The following is a 26,479-nucleotide window of genomic DNA, read 5'->3' as shown; positions in this document are numbered from 1 at the left end:
AACTATGAAAAAATGGGGTCAGTTTGATTTCATACTTCAACGTCCTTCCGAAGCGGGCGACGGGATTTCAATTACAGCGACCGACAGCTTCTTACGGGCGACCCCGAAACATAACTCTTTTTAGCTGCCGACAGACGCATATACCTTTGCGAGGGGTCGAACGAGACCCTATACGTCGCAAAGCCATCGCCACAACGACGACGAGTGGCTCCAACAAAGAGAGGGAAGTGCTACCCTAGATCCTGCGTATGAAGGAGGTGACAACAAAAACTTCGCTGGCGGAGGAGATTCGGTCGGTGGGAAGGGTAGCCAAGCTGCTAGGGGTGCGATAGCTCAGAGCTCTGCGTAAGAGAGAGTTGGGGCCGGCGAGATCTGGACGTCGGAGTTGGAGGAGGCCGGCAGGATGCTGCCGATGAGAAAATATTGTCGCAAGTGCCGCTGGCCTAGAGAAGAAGAGAGAAGGTGGCAGCGGGTTAGGCCAGCGGTTGGAGGAGCTCCGACGAGGAAGAGGACGCGAAGAAGGATGCTAGTGAAGAGGAATACGCCGGCAAGGAGCGACCGCCAACGAATCCGGGCAAAAATGGCCAGTTTCGGAACCATGCTTCAGAAAGGGAAGTGGCGAAGCTAGGAGGAGGAGACGCCAGTAGGGTCATTCTCCGACGAGGAGGTCGCCGGAGAGGAGTGTCGGGCGAACCTTTGAGACTGAGCGAGAGGAGAAAAATGGAGAAAAAAAGAGGAGCGTCGGGCTTGAGTTCACGCGAGAGAGGAGAAAAATGGAGAGTGGGGTGCTGCGATAAGGATAAAGGAGAGAGGGAGCAGCATAAAATAAAATTAAAAAAATTCAAGCTAGCTGCAGGCGCGTGGGTTATATAGGATAAGAATAGGAGAATATCCTTTTTTTTTATTATTATTATTTTTAACGTGATGGGTGATGGGTGATGGGTGATGGGTGAGATGGGTGATTAAAAAAAGAAGACAGAGAGAATCACGTGCTGCAAGCATAAATTAAAAAAATATAATATATATATTTTATTTTTATAATAATAATAATATTATTATTATTATTTAAAGCCTCCGCTCATTTCTCGTCGAACACCTCGCAGCATAATGAACGTACTTCCTAGGTGAAATCGACATTCCAGACACAATGGTGTGGTCAGTTTTGTCATCCGGCGTCATCTGGACAATTTTTTTGACGATTGGGTATAAAATGATAATTCGTATATTTTTGACTCGTTCGTGAAGCCGTAGCGAAATGAACTTCCCCCTAGGCTGAAACTGGCGTTCTGGACACACTCGCACAGTCTGTTTCATCGTTCGGGGTCATCCGAACGAACTTCCTTGAAGATCGGGTCAATTCGAATCAATTTCGCCGCGACGTGACACATAATATTCGTCGACCCGATCAGAGACGTCCGATGAACAGAATGTTGATCGGTCTTCGTTTAAGCGAAAGCCAAATTCTAACCAAACAATCCCGGCTACGTGCCTCTCAACACGCGTCGGTGGGTCTCGAACAAATATCTCGAGCTATATGTGACTTATTTGCACTAAGTTTTATCCTGATACGCATAGGTGGACATTCCACACATGTGACATCAAAAAATGATGCCAACAAAAATTAATTTTTATTTTCCCTGTTCTTTAACCTAAATCAAACCAAATCAAAAAGCCACACACAAGTCCTTGATCCCTGCCACACATGTCACTTGCAACTCATGTTGCATTCAGAGCCATATATCATCACTGCATCTTAATCATTGCAACCGCCATTTTTGTACGCTTTTTCCTCTCCTCTTCTTGTCGGCAACCCATCTCCTTATTTTTCTTTGTTACTTTAAATTTGTTTATATCATTATTTACTTTTTATTTTATCATTTGCATTTCTCAATATTTTTTTTGGATGAGGCTTCTTTATTGTGAATGAAATTTTCAGCTTACAATTACTCTACAATGGTTAAAGGTTATAAAAAAAAAAACTCGACTGGAAATAGAAAAACCGGGCATGAAAATATAGTGTCAAGAGCAAATTGAAGAGTGAATAAAGCTTACATTTATTTGAAGTGCAACAATTATGATAAAGTGACTAGTGATAAGAATGAAAGAATGCTTTTCTAGTTTTCATAAAGATGTTGTACCACATGCTAAAGCGCCTAAAAAGATGAAAAAGAAAATTAGTACTTGAATAACTAAAGCAAGCAAGCAAGCCTTTTGCACATCTGCAATTTGATGACATATTTGATTGTAGTTATTATTATGCCAATAGTGTGGCAAATATTCTTCTTTGCTACAAATGTTCGATAGAGATTCAAGGGAATCTACAAATCAATACAGGATGAATGTGGATGAAGAAAAAATTGATGATATGAGAGCAGCTCATTGAATGCACCATAAGAGAGAAATGCAACCATTTTCATACGGACATTAAAAGAATCTTCCATGATAATACAATTCTATTGTATGTGGCAACTTCCCCATCTTATGTCAACATGATTAGTTCTAGAAGTTGCAATGGTCGAGGCATTGAACTTCCTTCAATGTATCAGCTTGGGACTACGATATTGAATGGAAATTTCAATAGAATTGAGAGGCTATCGAGAAGATCAAGATAACTAGGTCACAAACTGAAGTTACAATCATGTTTGAGGATTATTTATATATATATTTCAAAGTCAATTAAAGCATGAAACCCCAAGAAGGATACCAAATACATACTTAGAATAATTGATGGAGCTATAAAAGAGATCAGAGAACCCTCGTAATTTAAGTTACTGAAAATTTTAGTGCTTATAAAGCAGAAAGAAAAAGATTAACAATCAACAAAAAGCATATTTATTGAATGCCATTTGTCAATTTAATATTAATGCAGTGTTGTCTTAAAATGACAATTTTTTAAGAGATCCTCCTAGTCAGGCATAAAATTATCTTTTCATGCAATATTGAATATTCTAGATACTGAAAGTCGATCAAGATAAATAAGAATTAACCAAAACAATCGTTAAAAAAATTGGTAGAATTTAAAAGCAGGATCTCTTGAATATTGCATGAAAAGGTAACATAGTAAAAAGAATTTACGTGCTCACCATTTTCGACATTAGAAAGCAATTAAAAAACTCACCTTTTCTTTTAGTCTTTGCAGAATTCACCCTTGAACCATGATGGGATGCTAAACATAAGATCATCTCACGTAATCTAGATTTTACTTTTCTTCTAGAATCATAAACTGCAATTCTTTGAGGTTCCCAGTAATTAATCTTTAGCCACTCAAGTGCCTGAAGATGACAGCAAACATTTAACCAAAACAAAAACTGAAATTACAAACAAAAGCATATTACAAAAACCGAGATTCCAAAATATTTAGTATATATGACTATAAAAAATTAATCACTTAAGTAGACATTTAATTTTAGGAAAATCTACATATGTAGCACACAATTCTAAAGTATTTACATATCTCACACAGGACATCAGTGCTTTAAAATTATGAATGAAAAAGTATATTTCACTTTTAAAAAATGATAAGTGTTATTTTTTAGGCAATACTAAAGATTTGAGTGCTATATGTGTAAATATGGAAGTTCAGGTGTGAAATATGTAAATACATGAAAATTATGTGCTATAAATGTAAATTTCCCTCATTTTTAAAGGCCTACAAATATCAAGGTGGCATTAAACAGGGCAACCAAAGTGCATGCTCGACTAGAACATGAAAACAGACAGTACCTTTGCACTGGCTGCACGAACCAGCTTGAGTGAAGGAAGACAACGATGAGAACTCTCTAAAATCCAAAGGCAAGACAGAACATCATAGTTTTGATTTATCAAATAAAAAAAGTGAACTACAAGCAAATAAAGCTAGCAGAAGAACAAAGCTTCCCCACCATGACGAATATCAACAAGAGTTCGTGGAATACCAACTGCATCGGCTAAATCGGATATCGAGCGCCCAGTTTTCTTGTGCGCAGGCTCAACAAAATCATTGACGAGTCTGTTACAGAGACTAAGAACTAATTAGCCGATATTAAAAGATCCATTGTTTCAAAAATTAAACATATCTTTTAATAAAGAACACATTTATGCATTAAAAAAGGCACTTTATCATATTTAAATCAATTGGAAAGATTAGTAGATTCAAGGAAAAAAATAAAAAAAAAATTTGTGAATTGTGCAAAATCGTTAGAAGTAAGTTTCCGCAACATATAATATAGCAAACAAAGCATGAACCACTGCAAGCACTTAACCATCAAAATTCTCATTAAAATCATTAAAAGAAAAAGGAAAAAAAGGAAAAAAAAGGAAAAAAAATATGGTTACGTCTCAAGCCTGCAAGGTACACACCTCATTATGTTTCTCAAGGCATTTATAGGTGTACAATGATGATTGTTTTAATGAAGGAACAAAACAACAAAAATCAACAAGAAATGATAGAAAGGGTTAATAATAATTTTATGTTAAATTATTAAAGAACAATATAATCACTATTTTAGATGATATCGAAGAGTAAAATAATTAACATTGAAGATCGTTAAAAAGATCTAAAGTTGTTGACATAAGTGAGAAAGAGGAAATAAAAAAAACAATCAATTATAAGGAAGCCTATAATTAAAACCTTCAAAGTGATGGAAGTGGGAGACACTTCTGAATTTGAAAATAAGAAAAGATTATGAAGACCATAGAGTTAGTAGAAACATGATTGAGTATATTAATATGTAATTTCAGAAAATATGATGTTAGCAACTAGTATTCAATATAAGAAGATAATGATGATATCTATGTAAGATATGCTAAGCAACTTAGGTCTGTTATATAGAAGAAAGAATATATAAAAATAATTTATGTTTGAGTTAAAACTGGATGGTTAAAATGGATAAGTTCCTCGAGAGTTTTGTGTGATAAAAGAATGTCATGGATGCTTAAAAGTGTGGATCTAAATATTTGTTGTAATATCACAATTAAAAAGAGTTGAAATGAGAATGTAAAGATAAATATGTGACAAGACTAAGAAGAAAAAAATCAAGAATTATTATATTGTATTAGAGGCAATCATGTTAAAGTGATGATTATTGAAGATAATATAAGTAATAAAAAAACTTGTATGCTTAGGACATCAATAATAAAGGATTTAAAATATGTAAAGTTAGATGAGCAAGCAAGTTAGAGTCGAAGGATTAAGTTTAACACGTTAAATGCCACTCAGCACAAATAAATAGAAAATGAAGATTCATGATGCTGACACCAAATGGTTGAAGAAAAGGTAATAACAATGTGAAAGACTCACAACAACACAAAAAAAAATGATGATAGCGAAGGGTGGCAAAAATGGATAAGCCAAAAGAAAAGACACTTCGACACCAAAAGACCAAAAATAAGTAGAATGATAAATTTAAGAGAAACAACAAATGAAAATGCAATCTCTAAGAGAGAGATTGGAAGTACATAGATTCAACTACAAGTTATTTACTTGTCCAAGGTCATCACTTAGCAATGTTGGGAACAGATGAATGACATTTGTATGCATTAATCTCTGAAACACCAAAACATTTACTTTGGTTCTTTTGCTCAAGTTTCATACAAATGAAATATGAAACAAGTTAAAAGTCAAAACATATTAATACAGCAAGAAAAATAGTGCAATTAAATATTAAAAGCATAAAAAAATATCAATCAACTCCTTGGTGCAATTAAATATTAAAAGCTTAAAACAAAGTCAAGACATAGCAATAATGCAAATAAACAGATTTACAATGCAAGAAACATGCTAGTTGATATGCTTTAAAAAACAAGAGAGTTAATGGAAGTCCGTATGTTGCTCTCAGTTTCAACCTGCACAGAGTACGGCTTCCAAGCTCTTCCTCTAAACTGCACAAAGTAAGGCAAAAAGGGTAATTAATGGAACCAAGGATTTTTGCACACAAGAGAAGCCTCGAGTGCTCAAATCAACCATGAAAATTGAAAGTGATTAATCTGGCTATATTGAAAGGGCAATCCTCTTGAGGATCCACTCATTTCCGAAGTCTTTGCTTACAAATCATTGCATAGTATGGCCAGAGGATTGAGATATCCTTAATTATCCACTACGTTCCTTAGTCTTCACTATAAGTTTAGTAGAAAGACCAAGCTAGATCAAGAAATTAGCTCGCTTATAGAGTCTTAGCTTAATCTGTAGAGGATTCTAGCAAGGTCATCTAGACTATGCCAAAAAAAAAAAAATGACTAAAACCTTAAAGGGCAAAATAAAATTAAAAATTCACCTTTAGTCCTATTAATAGTCCATGATCATGGTTGTCAAAAAATAGCTAAAATTATTTGTTGAATCATGATATGGGTCACCTCATCATCATTAAATATGCCTCATAAGCATCTCATAAATCTACCCTAGACATAACCAAAAAATCCAAGTTGAACATGAAATGTCCAAACCAAGTACTCTCGCATAAGACAAATGAGCTTTGAATATGAGTAGAGAGAATTAAGCTCCTTTTGATGGAACTAACAACCATAGAAAACAAACATCTAACTTCTAGCTAGATTGTCAATGATGGTCCAACTATAAGCAAGGAAAGGTCGAAAAATGAAAGAAGACATCAGTCAGTATCACTATAAGACCCAAATTAGGAGTGATTACAATCATCCTAATTATATTTATAGCATTATAACAAGAATAAAAAAAAATTTCATGATACTTTTATTTGCATGGTTTAAACGATAATAGAAAATGTAGGGGCAAGGTGTAGGCTTCAACCATTATTGGTTGTGGCACAAACTTCAAACTTCTTATGCTTACAGGCATCTCCTCCCTTAATTGACCCTCTACCTCCCCCTCTCCTTCATTTCTCTCTCACCAGATAAATTCCATCTCCAACTCCATCTCTCCTTCCCTTTTCCTACCATTCTTAAGTAACAAGGACCTTCCTTCCACTTTATCGACCAATACACTTCAAGAAACTATTCCTTACCATCTTAAAAGTCCCACCTTCCTTCCACTTTATCCACCAAAACACTTCAAGAAACTATTCCCTACCATCTTAAGAGTCCCATGACAAAGATGTACCCTCTTCCTCCCCCAAATCTTCATCTCCTTCAGCGACTCCTCTCACCACATATTACATTACCATTGCTACAAATAAAAACCATCAATAACCAAAAAAAAAAAAAAGTTCCCCTAAAAACATAAATCCTAAAGCAATCCAACCCACATTTCAGCACATGCTACATTTTCCTCAGAATATCTAATTATAAGAATTGGAGAGAATTTGTTGAATGTTTCATTTCATCATATGTGTTGAATTTATACAAGTCTACAGAAACCACTAGTAGGAAATATAAAAAATTTAGAAACTAAATATTGACAACATAATAAATTACAATTAGGGCCAACTATAAGTTACTGAGATAGCAATTATGATCTCATGTATTAATAAAGTGGCAATGAAATAGTTAGAAGAGAGAGAGGACTGGTACGATTGTTAGAGTGAGCTAGTAAGCTATGATGAGAGGGGAGTCTGTTGGGCTCAGCTTGGCAAGATGCTAGAGTGCCACTGGATGTGTTTCCTCTAAAAGAGGTAGTGGAAGAGTGGGGCAAAAGCACAAACTAGAGTTGCAAGCATTAATTATAGGTAAGGCATTTCCACACCCACCCTTAAGAAAATGAATAGATGTTATCTATACCAATTTGCCTAATAATATTTGAAACATTATCCCTATAATCCTTTAATTTAATTTAAAGAGTATGCAAATCAACTAGTCACATATGATTACAAATAGAAGGTTATAGATTGTACAACCATCAAATTTTGATTTATAAAATATCTATCAAATTAATCTGTTTTGTATACTCATTTTTTATGGTAGTATGGGCAATATTGATGAATAATTTATTATAATAATAGAGCTTCATAAATATTTTACATTCAACTTTTAAAAGTTTAGAATAACTTTTAGCCAAAAAAAATTCATAAATTCTAATGCCATGGATTTAAATTAAAATTTTGGTTTGGTTGTTACAACTATATAACTGTTTTACTCACCCAAGTTACTTGATTTCCCCTTAAAAGTGTGCAATGTCCAAAAACTTGATCTCATGACAACCATAAACCTAACATAATAATCATGTATTCTTCAAGAGTCAAATCTTTGATCTTTTTAAATAAAATTTCTTCAGCCAGAGTTTTTTTTTCATAAGCCTTAATATAATTTTCTAAGGTGTAATTTTATGGAATTGAGCATGAATTGACTTATCACATTAATAGCGTAAGCAAGGTTAGGCCTAGTATATGTTAAGTCTTCTCATAAAATTTGCAGGGAGTTTTTCTTTATTATTATGTCCTTTGAAGCATCTACAAATCTACGATAAATTTTATGGAGCTCTCGATATGCTTGCAACCCAGCTTATAAGTTGTGAAAGCCTCTGAAACAAATTCAAGATATAAAGCTAGATTGCACACTGAGCCAGCAAGACAACTCAGCAAATTAATTCAACCAAAGAAACTTAACCAGGGAACCCGAATGACTTGCCAATAATGATCAACACACAAATGCTCAACCGAGGCAACTCGATAACTCCCCTCAGGAAGACCAACTTTCCTAGGAAATCTAACTCACCCAAAGGCTGAGCAAGATGACAAAAGCATTACCATAAGTGAAAAGTCTAAGGAAAAATATTTATGAGAAATGATTATCAATACAAGATGTTACCAAGATAATATTAATTATAAGACTCAAATAAAAAAAGATAAAAAATGATAGTTCAAAGATCTCTTAGGATTCATGTAATATAATAAATACTTTATTTTAACACAAGTCAACCCCTCTATAAATAAGGGTATCGTTGTAATGCACGAGAAAAATTTCAAAATAGACAAGTAATTGAATTATTTTCTCTCCCATTTTTTTCTTTATTCTTTGTACTCAATTTTTTTTATTCGAACTCTTTTCATTGGTGGTGTGAATCCGTAAACAAATCAGGATCCAACACATGACTCTTATAAAATTTCTATTATATAATTTTTTTGTGACATAAAGACTCATTGTAGAAAGTGTGTGACTTTAATGTTAAATAAATACATTAACTTACATACTTTTTTTACTTTAATTTTGCAAAGCGACATTTTTTTAAGCCCCCATTCCAATTCACTACCGTTCATAATGATGATGTCGGCATAAACTAATAACATAAAGACTCACCATGAAGCTATATCTCAAATAAAGTACGTCTCATTAACTTTGCTCATATCTTATGTTGTGTACTATGTTGGCAAACCTTATGAATTGAACCCTTGAGATTGCTTCAATTCAAGTAATGCCTTTTGTACTATAATTTTTTTTCGGGTATTTGAGCAACAGAACACTATGGGACCTCCATATACACTTATTCATCTAGAAAACCATATAAAAAGGCATCCTTCACAATGAATTGTTATATCATTCAATCCTTGTTAGTTGCAAATGATAAAAAAACTTGAATAATATTCATTTTAGCAATTAGAGCGAGGATTTCAAGATAATCACCTCTATATGTTTTAAGTGCAGCCTTTGATCACTAATCTACCATTATTTCATTTTTTAATTACCCATCAAGTAAAAAACTATCAACATCATATTTATTTTTTTCATTTTGGTAATATCATTAGTTCTCATGTTTTGTTCATTTAAAGGGCTTACATGTTGTGAAATTGAAGCGGAAAAAAAACAGGAATCGATACAAACTAGAAGAAGAACACAGAGATTTAACGAGGTTCGGCAAAGAATTGCCTACGTCCTTGGGAGCGAGCGGCGGTTTCACTATTTCAGAGGAGTTACAATACATCCCATAGGGTTACACATATATATAGATATATACAAACCCTCAGATAAAATTACAATCACGCTCTCGCTCCTCGCAACCCCATTTATTCCAAGAGACACTCCTTTTCACCAGAAGACACACCTCTTCACCAAGAAACTCCAACTCCCTAGATATGAGTCATACCTAACAATTCTCCATCTTGGCAAATATCCAGCACCATAGGAGATATGCATCACCCGGTATATGTGCCAACCAAACAAATCTCCACCTTAGTGGATATTCAGCCCTTTTTTAGGAGAAAATATCTCATGGAGTTTCTTTATATCAAAGTGGGTTGGGCAACCAAACCATCTAACATGGCTTGGTCAAAGTTCCTGTTGCATTTTCACCATATGATTCAACAAAGCGATTTTCACCTGCAACTGTACTTCCTATCAGTTTATAGATGTTACCTACAGTGATTTTCCCTCTCATCACAGTCAGTGCACCCTTAACAATTCTGATGGTTTCCCTATCCTCATCTGTCTTAGGAATGAAAATATTTCTGTGTAGAGTGCCCAAGAAAATCAAATTATTCTTCAACTCTGGAACATGTCTGACATCACATAATGTTCTAACAGTATCATCATACATCTTAATTCTGACTTTATCAATATCAGCAATATTGCAACGTCTATTATCACCCAAATAGACTGAACAAGTATCAGATAACCTGTATGAAGTGAACCACTCCCTGTTAGATGTTATGTGATAAGAACATCCTGAATCAAGAATCCATTCATCCTTTAACTGAGTTATTGTAACTGAAAGCGCATCACTATCACTGCAATCCGTAATGTCACTCTGCACCATATTCACAGCCCTGGAAGATACATCACGAGTCTTCTTCTTGAGCATTGGACAATCTCTCTTCATATGTTTGTGTTCCTTGCACTTAAAGCAACGAATCTTCTTTCCTTTAGGCTTCGACCTAGAACTTTGCCTTCCAAAATTCTCCTTCTCCTCCTTTCTTTCACGATCATGATTACACTTAGCATATAAACAATTAACATGAGAGTTTTCTTCTGCATTCTGCTTCCGCTGGTTGTGAGCCAACAATGCTGCAGTAATCTCATCAATTTTAATTGTTTCTTTCTCATATGTAAGAGTAGTCATCAGATGTTCATAAAAAGTAGGCAATGAACACAAAAGAATCATTATTCGGTCTTCATCCTCAATATTCACATCAAGTCGTGTCAGATCTCTGATTATTAAGACATTCAAGTGCTGAACCAAGCTGAACCAAATCAGTGTCTGCATGCATCTTCAGCCCATACAGTCTTTACTTCAAATACAATTTATTCGTCAGAGATTTGGACATAAACTGAGATTCCAATTTCTTTCATACTTCACCAGGAGATTTCAGATTCATAACATGATACATAATTTCATCTGCGAGACATAAACGTATGGTACATGCCGCTCGAAGTTGTAACTCTTCCCAATCTTCATCTTTCATATTATCACGTTTCGTAACCCGCAAATTCTTCAAAATTCTATGTTGTGTCAACAAATCTTTTACCCTTATTTGCCACAATCCGAAGTTCTTGGTTCCATCGAACTTCACTATCTCGAATTTTTCTCCAAACGATGCTATTTTAAATTTAATCCTGCACCGAATCATGCACCGTATTTTCTTCCTGCACCGTATTTTCTTGTCTTGCTTCGAAAAACAAAAGAAAATACTCCGCAAATAAATTCAAAGAAACCTGAAATTTTCTTTGTCAAATGCAGTAACTATCAAATTTTCCCACGAAGCACTTTTCCTGTTCGTACCAGTACCTCGGCCAATTGTTGTTTCCACGAGCCACGAATCCCTTCGCACCTGTTCGAGAAATACCTCCGCGAAACTCTTGTTCACAAAATAATCGTGTCTGCTCGCCTCCTGCACCCTGCCAAACTCCACCTGTCGCAAAATCTCCTACGACGAACCGACAAATTTAACTGGTCGAATTTCTCAGATTTTCCGCAAAACAAGGCTCATGTTCGCGGTGGACAGCCTATGTTTTCCACGGATTGTTAAATCTGTCGAACTCCTCCGTTTCCTAAAACTGCACGACTGTTCACGAACCTCACGCCTCTTCGTCCTTCGCAGCCGCACAGAACTCCTTTCTCGCACCTGTTAGCCCTTCTCGAACTGATCGCGAAACCGAAGCCACTTCTTCGAATTCGCCCGGCTTCTGTCGCGATTCTTGCCGAAGCAGAACAGGCTGATCGCGAATCCGGAAGAAGACTCCTGCGACTCCTCTTACGTCGCGAACGATCTACCGAAGACTGAACGCCTTGCGATCCTACTGAAAACCACGAACATCGCAAACCGTCACTGCCTCTTGTCCGCAGAACTGCCCGGATCGTGAGTCCTCCAAGCAACGTCGCGAAAGAACCTCTGCCTTCCTGCCACGCGCGAATCCGCCTCCACGCGAACTGTCGCAGAACTGCCGCGCACGAATCCACCTGTCGGAAAAACCGCGAACCAAAGGCCTGTCGTGAATCGTCGCTGTTGTAGTCCGCTCGCTAATCGCGAAGAACCTCCTTCTCCCGCGATTCGCAAGCACCGAACACCCTTGTCGTCGAAGCCCGTCCGCGAACTTCTGTCTGAACTCCTGTTCGCGGAAGATCGCCAGGCAGCGGCCTTCCTTCCGCGCTACTCTGATTCGCGCGAACGCCCTGTGAACTGCCGCAAAAACCGGCAAAACCGCCCGAACTCTTCTTCTTGCGTCGATCTCCTTTTATTCCCTCGAAAGAGGCTCTGATACCAATTATTGTGAAATTGAAGCGGAATAAAACAGAAATCGACACAAACTAGAAAAAAAACACAGAGATTTAACGAGGTTCAGCAAAGAATTGCCTACGTCCTCGGGAGCGAGCGGCGGTTTCACTATTTCAGAGGAGTTACAATACATCCCATAGGGTTACACATATATATAGATATATACAAACCCTCAGATAAAATTACAATCACGCCCTCGCTCCTCCCAACCCCCTTTATTCCAAGAGACACTACTTTTTCACCAGGAGACACCTCTTCACCAAGAAACTCCAACTCCCTAGATATGAGTCATACCTAACATTACATTTCTCCTCTTACAGCATTATTCTACTTCACTTTATTTAAAGCATCATAAAAAGTTTTAAGAATAAAAATACTAAAAGAGGCAGCAAGGAAGGATTGGTGACTGTGAGAATTATTCTTATATTGAAAAACTAATGGCTGTTTAATGAAACTTCTTGCACCTTTATTTGTAGGATGAATGTTTCATTAGTGGATTGAATGGCAATGCTTGACTTAATTGATCCAACATGCTTAGATTGAAATTTTTGTTTTCTTTTTGAGTGCACCAATAATGAAGAAGCAGCTATGGTACGCACCCAGTTTGCTTAGAAGTGGTCGTCTCTAGAATAGAGTTGTTTATTAAGGAAGGAAATCTACAAAGAAAATTTATTAGTGAATATGTTACTTCTTCCTTGGGTTGAGTAGCAACAAACCAGAGATATTCTTTATTAAAAATGATATCAACAAACAAATACGCATTTATCATGGGGTATGATAACATTTGTATTTTCTTATGTGAGAGTAATATAAACACAAGTAAATGCTCATGGATCAAAATTTTCTCTATCTTAGGATTAATATGAACAAAAACAATGCTTTCAAATATTTTTGTAAAAATTATTTGAGGTGTTGGGAAGAAAATAATTAGATTAGAACTTTTGTAGAGCACTTGAACTTGAGGACCTTTGTAGGCAATCAATTTATTGTTCGCCAGGCTGTTAAAATAACTTTTCCCACCTATTATCATGGAAGATTCTCTTAAAAAAGAGACCTTGTAATAGCAAATAGATGGCCATTGTTTCACTCCATCATCATATTTTATTGGAACGTAAACACATAAAAGGACTCATGCATTATTCTTTTTTTCTAAAATTTAAAAGAATGACATCAGAAACAAGGGTACTTAGCCTTAGGGAGTTGAGGCATAAACAATTAAACCAAAAAAGAAAAAATTAAAAAAATTATAAAATTAAGGTCAATTCATAAATTATTCTATCATAAAAAAAATTATCATGTTCTCTTTAAGGAAAGCAAAATGAACAATTTTTAAGTAAAATAATAAAATTATCACATAGTAGAATTTTAGCATAATAATATCAAATAAAGGAATCCTAAGAAGAAAATAATAAGTAATCCAGTAATATAAACAAAATAATTAACTATAACAAACCATATTTTAACTCAAAGATAATAATCATAAGCAAAAAGTAGTGCTAAAAAAAGAAAATAAAAAGACTTACATAAAAAAGAACCCTGATTGCAATTGCTTCCAACTCAGTGAACTTCCATTTCTTTTACTTAGCTCAAAGACCAAGTGTTGTTGCACTAAACCATAAAGACTCCTAATCTTCCTACCTCTAGTGGCTCCTGATCATGGACCACGCAACCCCAATTTCAAGATATTGTATTAGACTAAGCGATTATATTAGGTTCATATACATATATATATATAACATAAGAAACTTTTATAAACCCACATTGAGGCGTTGCCGCAAATGCCTCAAGGTGTAAGCCTCTGCCAAAGAAAATGATTAGACTTCAGACATTTTCTGTGAATCTTAGTTTGGGAGACTCGGGGCATGGGCTTAGAACAATTTTTTAAATAATATTTTTCCTTTAAAATACGAGGACAAATAATATTTTCTTGGGGATTATCTGTTTGCAAGTATATAGAATACTTGGAAATTTAAAATACAACATATATCAAATACATTGTGTTTATATTTCATTTAACTATTTGATTGATTATAAAATAAACTCACGAATTTTTTAATGTTTGTTTGATTGAAATTTTACCTCTAGATTTTTGTCAAAAGCAAGCAAATACAATTATGATAGCGTACGGTGCAAACAGTAAGACAACGAGCAAGATGATTGTGTTGGATTTTTTGGGGCAGCTATTGTAGGTAAATAGATAGAGGGACTAAATTTGGCAAAGGACTGTCGCGAGCAGAGACAATTTCAATTAAGAGTTTTGGCGTGAAACAATCACAAACAATGATGATCTCAAGAGATGGGATTCAACGAGTGACGGTCACAAACAATGACAACTATGAGTGAGGGACTTCACAAAGTGATGAACGTAAGCAAGATGGTCCCGAAAGTATGTGGGGATTTACATGATCTCCCAACTTCCTTGTATTCCAAAATCATCCAAATCAAGTAAATTTTGAAAATACTGAAAATATTATAATGCTATATTCTAAAATCATTGAAAATTTTATAAAGTATTTGTTTATAGTCAAATCCCTATATTTCAAGTGCATTGAACTAATACACTCAACCAAACAACCACTTAATCTATCTGCAAATTTTTCTTTCAATAATAAAAATAAATATGATATACATTTAAATAAAAATACTAGGATCAAATGGCTTAACTAGAGTGGCTTTGAATCATCCTATCTTATTATTTTCAAAATGAGTCCTACTATTAGGCCAATTTTGAATTTTCATGTAATTTTTTTTTACTTTCTTATTAAAATAAATAGAATTTGTAACAAGGCCTTGAAAAATTTTGAATAAATTTCAAGTTAATTGGCAAATAGTCTCTCTTATTCTAGCTTCTTAGTCCTCCCTCATCCCTTGAGAGTGTCAACTACTCCATTGATGGAGTGGCAAAACAAGCCTTTCTTCTATCCTATATCTCCAATTCTCTAAAAGGAATCTTTTCCTCTCTTTTATTTTATCTATATGCTCATATTTTCTCTCTTTAACTGATCCAACAAGAGCATGAAGGGAGGCTTGAATGCAACATACCTTAATTTATTTTTGTTCCACTTCAAAGTAAAATATGCTTTTCCTTGATCATCTTATCATCATCCTAAATGGTTATTGCTATCATAATACATGAAAATCTTTACATTACATGACCGCTTGAAAAAAACCTAGGTTGCATAAAAACTACACAAATTCCATAGCATTTCACATCATTATTCTAAATCAATTCAATATTATAATTACTATTATATTAAGATGTCGAGTTGACTCCGCAACACTCTCCCCTTCCCTCTTCCAACCTCACTTTAAGTCACCAAAGACCTCACTTTCTCTCTACTTCCACAATTAATCCGATTCAAAAAGTCATCCTCCAGTCCACGCCCCTCCCCCACCAACCTTGGAGGCTAATGTTTGGGCCTAGAAAGACTCATTCTAAGGTGGCTTGTCGGTATCCTTATTTTGTTATAGCAATCATAAAATCTGCTATAAAAGTAGAGCAAAGATGTTAGCATATCAATGATGCTAAATGACTCGCACAAATTAGAGTTTTCCAACTTAGTCTTCAGTTTTAAGTGAAGCAATAGAATTTGTCACCTTGAATAGATTTATTGTAGTTGTGACTGCAAATATACATCATTGATTTTAAGAGGGTGAAGTGAGGGTAATGGAAAAAAAATACAACCATATTTTGCGACAATCATGTAAATGCAAAAATGTGGTTGCGCCCATCTCCACTCTTTTTTTTCATATTTTTATTTCGTCAAATACTAAGTTTTCACGATTATTAGGCCAAGCCGTAGCATGGATATCAGCAGGATGGTCTGAGGCACCAAACAAAATAAGAGAAAAATATTGTTACCAAAAAAGATCCAACCTTCATGATTAGCAATCTTGCAAATCATGTATCCCGTGTCAATCTTTCGAAGTAATCAAGATTGATGTTCTCCTTGAGATCTATGTCAATTAAATAAAGTTCCTATTGGGAATCCTTTGCTAGTAAATGAAAGTAATACTGCATCAAGAAGATATCCATGATAATGAAATTTTGAAGTAAAGTACAACAGATTAAATTTATCTGAAAATATTAAAGCATGCGGCATCTTCAAATTTAATGCAAGCACTTCAAAGTCACCTCAAGATGAACATGCAATATAACATGTTTAGCATCTTCTCGGAGGCAAGAGCATCACCAATGGAACCATCTTTTCTACAAGTACAGCACATAAAAGAAAATTAGAGACACTAAAATTCAGCTTTCATGTTGATGAAATTTTCAAGTATGACAAATTTTCATACCTAAAAAATGGATCTTTCTGGTGAATTTCGATAATTACAGCTGTCAAATTAATTGCAATAGGCAGGCAACCTCTGCTTTCCCAGGCTGATATCTAAGCAAAAGCAGGGTTGACAGCAATCAGTAACTTAAAATCTAAGCAAAGATTTTAAGATTTTGAGCATGAAATTGACAAAATTTTAGCAATGGTGGCTTCTTGCCTTCTGAAGAGCCGCAGAGATTAAGTTAGGGGAGGATGAGAAAATTGATCTCCTGACATAGTTCCATTCGTCCCAATTCACCCAAGGGACGAGCTTGTAGCCTAATGACGATGAGGTCTTCCTCTCGGAGTCATTCCATTCCATCTTTGCTGGCTTACATAGGCCAAGATTGAAGGCTGCGTCAGATGTAAAATATGATTAGTCTGCCCAACTCTGTCCGCTCAAATAAATTAACGACAAAGGCGAGAAAATATTGGTGCGTTGCTGCAATTTGTGAGTTTCGACTACGCACAGGGTGGACGCGTCACGCTCGCTCGGTGGCTGTTTGGTAGCAGGAATTAGTAAATCCTACAGCATCTTACATCCCGTTTCTCCACCGTTTTGCCTTAAATACCGGATTTAGAAAATCTCGTTGGAAGGTGGATTTGCGGGAACTGTGAGGAAGGAGGAGAAAGACGAGGGTTTGACGGGTTGGAGCGGAGTAGAAAAGGCAGTTATACGGGAGATTCCGACATCTTTGTACGCCGCAATCCCATCGTTGCCTTCCTTGCTGCGACTGTACCGCGAGGGTTTCGGACGCGAAAGGAGGCGATGGTATCCAGCGAAACCAGGAGAGGAGGAAAAATAGCTTAAAACTATTCAAATCAAGTGGTATTATGGTGGAACTATTATGTACGTGATATCTATTTATTGGAGTACTACTGATAGATGAATACTCTTGAGTTAATATTTTTTCGGAGAAGAGAGGGGTAAGCGAGGTTTTCGAGAAAATATTGCAATAAGGAATCACGACTCCACAACTCCACGGCTAGAGTTATGAGTCCAATCACATCAAATCAAGTCACATAGTGGTGATAAAAAAATAAAAAATAAAATCTATCTGGTAACACAAGCAAATATTACTCTCGTGTTATTCATGTGTTATTGTGTGTTATTCATGTATTATTGTGTGTTATTCAAGTGTTATTGATGTGTTATTGTGTTATTATAACACTGAGAATATTCTCAGAACACAATAACATCTTAATAACACTAATAACATGAGGGGAATATTCTTGTGTTATGGGATTTTTTTTTTTTGTCACCTCCACTTGGTCTAATTTCATTGGACTCCGCAAGTAACTCTAGATGTGGAGTCCTGATGCAATATTTTTTCGAAGTTTTCAGATAGGTTTCAGGATTTAATAAAGTTTTATTTAAGTTAGTTTTAATTAATTTAATTAAGTAATATTTAATAATCAATAAATAAGTTCTTAAGTTAATTATTATTTTCTTATAATTCTTTCAATTGTATATCAAATTAATTATAATTATAAAGATTTATATATATTTATTTTATAGTTAATTAATGTGAATTAAATTATATATTAAATCAAACTAATTTATAAAATTTAATTAATTATTAATTAATTTAAAAAATAATAAATCAATGATTAATTAATGAATAAGATTATTGCTTGGAAAATAATTAATTCAATAATTTCTTGATAATATGTAATTAGTTTAATAATTAGCAAATTATTTATTAATATAATTAGAAATAAAATTAAATTAAATTTTATTGGTACATCATAAATATATAATATTAAATTTATATTTTAACTTATAAATTTAAATCCTCAAACGTTGTGAAATAATTTCACATAATTAAATTAGATTTAATATGTATCATACTACATAGTTTTAAGGATTTAAATATCTCATGATTTATCAAATATAAATTTATAAGAGGTTTCTGGAGGGAATGAGGTGAGTGAGTCCTAATTAGTATGGTTACTGTAGTTATAATCAGATGGATTGATCGTGAATTTGTGCCTTGGTCGATCGAACTAAGTAGCTCTGTGACTTCTAGCGAAAATATCAATCACTTGATCTAAGTAAGGATTTGATTTGTGAGGAATATGAATGTCACCTGAACTGGTATGATTATGAATAAAGTGACTTTCAATTTCCACATGTTTGATGCGAGCATGAAAGATTGGGTTGAGAGCAATGACACTTGCATAAGTGTTGCCGGAGTAGACAAGAATGTGTGTTGTGGTAGCAATATTGAACTAATGAAGTAATCCACAAAGTTATAGAATGTCTTTGGTGGCAGCAATCAAGGCGTGATATTCAACTTTGATAGGGGATTTTTGTGACCATTTTTTGAAAGTGAGCAATCCAAAAAATTGAAATTTATGCCAAAAAAAATGTCAAATCCAGATGTACAGTGACAACGTCGTAAGACTTTTGCCCAATCCAAGTTGGAATAATAGTTGAGTTGTAGATCACCCATAATTAGTGAAAGGCCAAAATGAAGTGTTCCTTATAGATAACAGAGGAGGTGTCAGAGTTTTGAAAATGGTAGAGTAGTGGATGGTGCATATGCAGATAGTTGTAATTGATAGCAAATGTATGTCAAGCTGAGTGATGCTGAGATATTGGAGCGAGCCAACTAGTTGCCTATATTAGGTTGGATTGGGGTGCTCTTGTTGAGAGTAGAGATTATGGTTGAGTTTATGAGCAAGGGAGCAATGACAAGTTTGGAAGAGAGCATGTCAAGTTGTAGGAAAGAAGTTTTTGGGTGAGTTGATAACCCTGTGGTGTGTGTTGAATGCTTATGCCAAGAAAAGTGTAGACATGACCTAACTCTTTTGGTTTGAACTTGAATTTAAGGTCAAGAATGAGATTTGGGAGTGTCGAAGGATCGTTTTTTTGTTAATGAGGATGTCATCTACACGGACAGGAAAGTATATAATGACCTGATAATTTTAAAGATGAGGTGGGAGGGGTCTGCCATGTTGAGGCTTAAGTATTTAGCTTGAAGGTGATTTATAAAAGTGTGATACCACTATTGTGACACTTCTTTGAAACCATAGAGTGCCCTTTTGACCAAGCATACTCAGTTGGAGTATTGGTGATATTTAAAACCCTTAGGATGATACATATAGATGATTCATTCCTAGGAGCCTTGGAGAAATGCCTTCGTCATATCTAATTGATGAATTCGCCACTAATTTTGGAGAACAATTGTGAAAAGAATGTGAATTGTAGGTAATTTGGCTAAAGGGTTGAAATTTGGAGTGTTTTTTTGTATCTTCCAGTTGTTTAGATCTCAGAGCAACCACCTTGCGTTGTGTTTAGACATTATCCAATTTGAAAGTGTTGGTAGCCAAAAACGTGGAAATGGAAGTAAGTCAGTGGAGTATGGTGTGGTATGTCCTATGGAGTTTGGTGTGGTATTTCCTATGTGGTTTTTGTAAGGTTTATTGTTTCTACTCATTGGTAGGCAAAAAAGTGGAGATGACAATAAACCATTGGAGTTTGGTGTGGTGTTTCCTATGGAGATATTAGATGAGTGGTTTTAAAAGTAATTCAATTTATGACATATGTGGTTGTCATGAGATAAACCTTTCAAATTTTGGGAGGTAATGAGCAATGATTAGTAAGGTTCTTGTTGTTTCAATAAAATGTTTATGCTTACGATTAGCCGCCCAAAATTTTTGGGGTGTATAGAAACAACTAAATTGATGGAGTATGCCATGAGAGTTTAGATAGTTTTGCAAATATGGGGATGTAAATTTACCCCTTCCATCTAAGCATAGAGACTTTATGTTTGTACTAAATTAGTTTTGAAATATTTTGTGATCTCGGATTTTGCAAGCATAGAAAACACCCAAGTGTAATGGGAATAATTAACAACAGGAAAAATATAATATATATATATATTATATATATATATATAGCCTTAGATAGAAATAAAAGATATTAAACCCCATACATCAACATGAACTAGATAAACAAGAAATTTGGATTTATAAACAAAAAAAGTAAAATACTGCCAATGACTTGCATTCGTTATTGAAAAAATAAGAAGTAGGAATAACTAGAGTATTAGTTGTTTGGGAAATAGCTTTATTAGCTGCATAATGAGTATGTCCCAAACTTACGTATTAAATTTCACGTAAGGATGATGAAGTTTGGTTAGCAGAAAAGGCCAAATGGGGTAGAGGTCATCTTTTCTAGATCCTTCAAGCAGGATTTTGTTTGTTCTCCGATCCATAACAGGAAAACCAGATTTATTAAATAAGATGTATTTATTGTTATTAAAGGTGAGTTGGTGAACTAAAAGAATATTGTGAGCTTGGTATTGAGAATTTAGGAGTTTAGAGAGGTGAAGCTTACATTGAGGAGTTAGGAGTAGACCCTGATCAAAGTAAGTTATCTGAAGAGTAAAGCCATCTTCAATGGTGACCATGTCATTTTCCATGATACTGTTTGGCAAGCTACATTTGCTCGAAGTTAGATGTAAGTTATGTGGTGGTCCCTGAATCTAACAACCATTCAACTAACATAAGATTTGTGGATGTTAGGAGAGCTATCTCTGCCTTGGTGGAAGGATAATCGTTGAAGTTTGCTTTATGCCAACAGTTTATTATTGCATGACCTAATTTTTCACAAATTTGACAAGTGATGCAAGAAGAAGTATTGCCTAAACCTCTACCTCCTATAGATGAAGTGAACGTACCTCGAGTGTTGTTGCTTCCTCTAATGGTATTGAATTATTTATCGTAGTCTCTATTATTGTTGTTGTTGTTTCCAGATCATGAGGTGTATCAAGCAATGATGGTGTAATTAGTTTCTTTTGCATTCTTTGTTGAAATATTGACTTCTTCACCACATAACAAAGAATATAAGTCATCTAGATTAGTAGGTTTAGATCTTGTACGAATGGTCATTGAGAAAGACAGATAGGAAGGTGATAAACTATTAAGAGTGTGAAGGAAGATGTCGTCATAATTAAAGTGACTGTCGACTAAGTAATATTGTCCACTAATTATTTGATCATGAAAATATATTGCGACATCTTATGATCCTTCATGGAGATGTGATGTAACTTATTCCTCAGTTGAAAAACCATCGATCGATTGGTGGATTAAAGTCAAATGTTTGTAGTAGATTTAAAATTGAGTATGTAGGAGAGAATTGTGAGTGAAATGGTGGAGTAAATGATTGTGGATAGTTTTTTTTTATCAATGAGTTGCTAGCCGAGAAATTGGGGATTATGAGTAACTGGAGAATTATATCTTGAAATTGAGGTGAGGGACAGACAACCGATCCATCTAAAAAATTATCAAAACCACTGGTTTATATAATATCAAAATTAGGGTGAGAGTGTCGAGGGGGTAGCGGCCCAAAGTATAGGTGTGTTATAGAAGCGGTGACCCGAAAGGGTGGGCATTTCGAGGAGGCAGTAAACTAAATGATGGGCGTGTCATGGAGGCAGTGACCCAAAACGGTAGAAGTTCCTTGGAGGCAACAACCCAAATGATGACCTACGACAGTCTGATGCAATGTCTTAAGAAGAGAAGGTGAAGTAATTCTCACTGGGGAGGATTTCACACTGGGTAGTCTTGTGCAAGTTGTGTGGTCACATAATATGCGAATGTGTAGGTTAAGTGCATGAGGACACCAATCAAAATTCAAAACTTCAAACATATGTCATAGGCATTCAAAATTTCATACAAAACAATCATGTGGAAGTGCACAGGTGTAAGTGTGAACCACTTGTGCAGTTGTGAGACACAGATACTAGTCGCGAGCATATGATGGTATATGCTCAAAGGTGCACGACAAGAGTGCAAATGACGAATGTGTTAATGCAAGGTCATGTAATCAATACTAATGCACATGTAAAACACACACTATGCAAGTGGAATCGATTGTACGACCTACTGGGCGGACCAAGGTGGTCAACCCGGGGCAACGTAACCAACGGGCTCAGTCAGGCTAAGGTGTCCGGCTAGACTAAAGTAATTGGTCGATCGGGTCAGGACAGCCAATTGGACCAAATTGATCAATAGACCGGGTTGGGACGACCGATGGGACCTAAGTGGTTGATCGACCATGCTGAGGCATCTGGTCGAACCTAAATGATCGATTGATCAGATTGGGGTGGACGGTCAATCATCGTGATTCGTCGACCAGGGATGTCGATCAAAACTACGTGTTCGGTAAACCTGGCCGGGGCAGCCGATCGAACCTACTTGGTCGGTCGACTGAGACAAGGCAGCTGATCAGACCTAAGTGATCGGTCGACCGAGTCCGATCGACCTGTCAAACCAATGTGGTTGGTTGGCTGGGCTAGGGTTGCAAGTCAGACTTAAATGGTCGGTCGGCCGGGCTAGGGCAGCCGATCAGACTAATGTGATCCATTGACCAGGTAGGGGTGATAGATGAAACCAATGTGGTCAATCAACCAGATCGGGACGACCAGTCGAGCCAATGAGGCACGTAAAATTATAATAACAATATTTAAATTCATAAAATGTTATATTTACAATTACCATAACTAAAAATTAGATTATATATATATATATATATATATATATATATAATGTATGTATATATATATATATATATATATATATATATATGTTGAATCCTCATTTGTCCTTGAATCATACACCATGGGTTAAAACATAAAAATGAAAAAGATAGAGAGGCAGAGAGAAAAAACAAACAGTAAAACGTCTTGTTTATTAATCATTCCTCATAAAATGACCTCCCTATAACCTATTTATATGAGATGATATAATATGTGATATTACATTTCTCTAGAACGTGACTGGGCTATCGAGTTGAGGGTGAATCGCCGTAACTCAATAAATAACTCATCCCTTAATGAGAGAGGTCATTCAAGATGAGTGTGAGACTCTATTATATAACTAATTCTTGGTCTCTGAGAAGAATCCTTGGAAGGGTCTGTGGGAGATCTAGTGATGACAATGAATCATGTTCTCGCCCTGGGATGGATCTGCTGAGAGGTAGGTGGATACCTTCACTCGACTTTCCTCTAGTGGTTAGCTTGGGTGTCGATCTATCTGTTCAAGTCCGATTAATCTAGACCTAGATTGTTCTTTTTGTCCTTCTCCAGCCTCAGTTAACCTTTGTCCTTGACTCGAATGGCTGCATTCAATCGACAAAGTGAAGCCTCTTGGTCTTCTTTTGATGCACCCTTCTTTATTGTACTTTCTTCATTCTGAATCGTTTGACATCCTCGAGATTCGTACATACACAACACCCAATTCTTATGGTTTTATTTATCTCACATCCAAACTCTAATTTTTACAAACCAAGCACCCAACCTATTTATTGAAAATGTGGATTTTACTGTTAGGGAGCGGTGAAATCCATAAGTTAGGTGCTTGATTTGTAAGAATGAGAGTTTGGGAGTAAAGATAGATAAAATCATAAGAATTGGGTGAATTTATACAAATACATAGAGAGAGAGAGAGTCAAACATACACACACTTGAACATTAGAAAAACATCGGCTAAATTTTCTTAAAATCTATTCCAACCGCAAACTACCAACATCATTACATCACCTTCTATAACTGTCCAAATTTTCTTCCATGCATCTAAAGTGGCGCCTGTTTTTCATAAAAAATCAACTAATCATTAATGTCATACTACCTACCTACTGTCCACTACATTCAATTGCGACAAAATAATACTTCCAGATATCCACCACATATACATTTTCTGGCCCCATTAGTCTAATTTTACGGCTTGATAAAACGAAAAAATAAAGGTAATTAAGACAGGCCTTAATTGGGTGGGCGCAGGGCGGTGGTGGAATATATAAAAGAAAGCACAATACAGCCAGAAATCAACCCCATTGCTTTCACGGATAGCTTATTCTCAATCCGCCTACTTTCCATAAAGAAGAAGGCATCCTCTCAAAATCCATGACAACTTTTTCTCAGTCACTAGTCCTATAAATCCATGTAAAATTCATAATTACACCTCCACAAAACTGAAATGCAGGCATTTCTCTTCATCTCTCTGCTTGCTGTTTTTGGATGCACTGTTTCATGTAAAACTGAGAGCAATTGCCTGACAAAAGAATCGGATGCCGGTTTAGAAGCCGAGTCTCCGGCGGCGGCGGCTCGGCCACCACCGAAGGCTGAAGATGGCAGCTCTGGTTCGGGCCATGGCTCTAGTCCCGGTGGCAGCTGGGATTATAACTGGGGATGGGGCTCAAGTCCTGGGAGCGGTTGGGGTTATGGTTCGGGATCTGCGGAGTCCCCAAGTGGTAGCGGTCATGGCTTTGGATTCGGCTTTGGATCCGGGACTGGCTCGGGTTCCGGCGGTGGAGGTGGCGGTGGTGGTGGCGGTCGAGGTGGAGTTGGTAGTGATAGTAATGGAGCTCGCAGGGGAGCCCATGGATTTGGTTTTGGTTTTGGTTTTGGTGGTGGTGGTGGTAGGGGCGGTGATACGAATACTTGGAGGGGGAAGTTTCCGTGGTTTCGAGGTGATGATGGAGATGATTGAACCCAAATCTACTTGTTTTAAATGGTTGTGTAAATTATACACAATTACACACTAAGGGAGAGAATAAATTTTCAGGTTGTATATTTAATGTTTTTGAACTCGGTAATTATGTGCCTATGAAGGGTTAAAAACATTCCTTAATGTTTTTTTCTGACCAACCATGTCATATCAGGGTCACTGATTAATGAATAAGGTAATTTGGATGTCAAGTAAATTTTTGTTTGGTCGTGTCGTTACAATGGATGTGATTAAGGGAAATAATCATTAAGTAAATAGATGCGATTATTGATATCTCTAAAAAGATGAAATTTTTTACTAAATAATTTATTTACTCATTGCTATTTATTATTATTATTATTGAAATTGACATCTAAAATTTGATGTTTATATTTTGTGTCATAAACATGTGCCCGAAAAGTTGATTTAGATTTTTCAAGAGAAAACAATGGTGATACTTTTTCATATAATGTTAAAGATTTTAGTGCTATGCATTTAAACATAACAATTAAGACGTTAATAAAAAAAATAGCTAAGAATTGTGTGGTATGTATGGAATGACCCTAAAATTAAACATATGATCTGATATATATCTAACATTACGCTTTAGGTGACTAATATTGGTCATATATGAAATTTTAGGAAAGCAGGCTACACCTATTATTTTCTAAATATAAGGCCAACCCATAATTCAATATTTTGCAGTTCACAGAATTGTAAAACATAATCTCTGATTTCCTATGCACTTTCTTAATATATTTCAAAAAATCAACGCATTGAAGCAGTATCGCGCAGCCACACTTGTTTTTTGTCTTAAGAAAAAAAGATAAATTTGTCGATCAACAAAGAACAATTGTATTACATTTTAATTGTGACACAAATCTGATATAAAATTAGCGAATTAATTGTATTAAGGACAGTTTTTTTTTTAATCATTCTCTCTTTTCTATAAGTGTACAAATATGTCCATATAAATAGGGGCTCAGAAAATGAGTAAACCAACTTTTCCCCCTAATTTTCTACTGGGAATTCTCTAACAATACGAAAGACGATTTATGATTCGGCTCTACT

The 26,479-nt window shown here is 35.5% G+C and overlaps 2 protein-coding genes across 2 annotated transcripts in view; one reads left to right on the top strand and one right to left on the bottom strand.

Moving 5' to 3' along the window:
- The window catches only part of LOC110020290, a 35,208-nt gene extending 17,472 nt beyond the window's left edge, over positions 1 to 17,736 (bottom strand). Inside the window, exons 1-7 of the mRNA XM_020718342.1 lie at positions 17,383 to 17,736; positions 17,091 to 17,266; positions 16,893 to 16,984; positions 16,729 to 16,803; positions 3,882 to 3,988; positions 3,724 to 3,779; positions 3,119 to 3,272 (exon numbers count right to left, since the gene is read on the bottom strand). Coding sequence (XP_020574001.1) covers positions 3,119 to 3,272; positions 3,724 to 3,779; positions 3,882 to 3,988; positions 16,729 to 16,803; positions 16,893 to 16,984; positions 17,091 to 17,234 — 628 coding nt within the window. The 5' untranslated portion in view covers positions 17,235 to 17,266; positions 17,383 to 17,736. The remainder of the gene's footprint in view (positions 1 to 3,118; positions 3,273 to 3,723; positions 3,780 to 3,881; positions 3,989 to 16,728; positions 16,804 to 16,892; positions 16,985 to 17,090; positions 17,267 to 17,382) is intronic.
- A 7,028-nt stretch (positions 17,737 to 24,764) lies between these two features.
- Positions 24,765 to 25,679, top strand: LOC110020301 (putative glycine-rich cell wall structural protein 1). The gene has a single exon (XM_020718355.1). It carries the CDS (start codon positions 24,899 to 24,901, stop codon positions 25,409 to 25,411), a length of 513 nt encoding a protein of 170 aa, XP_020574014.1. The 5' UTR covers positions 24,765 to 24,898; the 3' UTR covers positions 25,412 to 25,679.
- The last annotated feature ends 800 nt before the right edge of the window (positions 25,680 to 26,479 follow it).

This window comes from Phalaenopsis equestris, unplaced genomic scaffold, assembly GCF_001263595.1.
Source record: "Phalaenopsis equestris unplaced genomic scaffold, ASM126359v1 Scaffold000094, whole genome shotgun sequence".
Taxonomy (NCBI): domain Eukaryota; kingdom Viridiplantae; phylum Streptophyta; class Magnoliopsida; order Asparagales; family Orchidaceae; genus Phalaenopsis; species Phalaenopsis equestris.
Note: the sequence above shows the minus strand (reverse complement) of the source record. Positions and strands in the feature narration are given on the sequence as shown.

Coding starts and splice junctions, on each gene's coding strand:
- LOC110020301 (XM_020718355.1), top strand. CDS start 24,899: ATGCAGGCATTTCTCTTCATCTCTCTGCTTGCTGTTTTTGGATGCACT.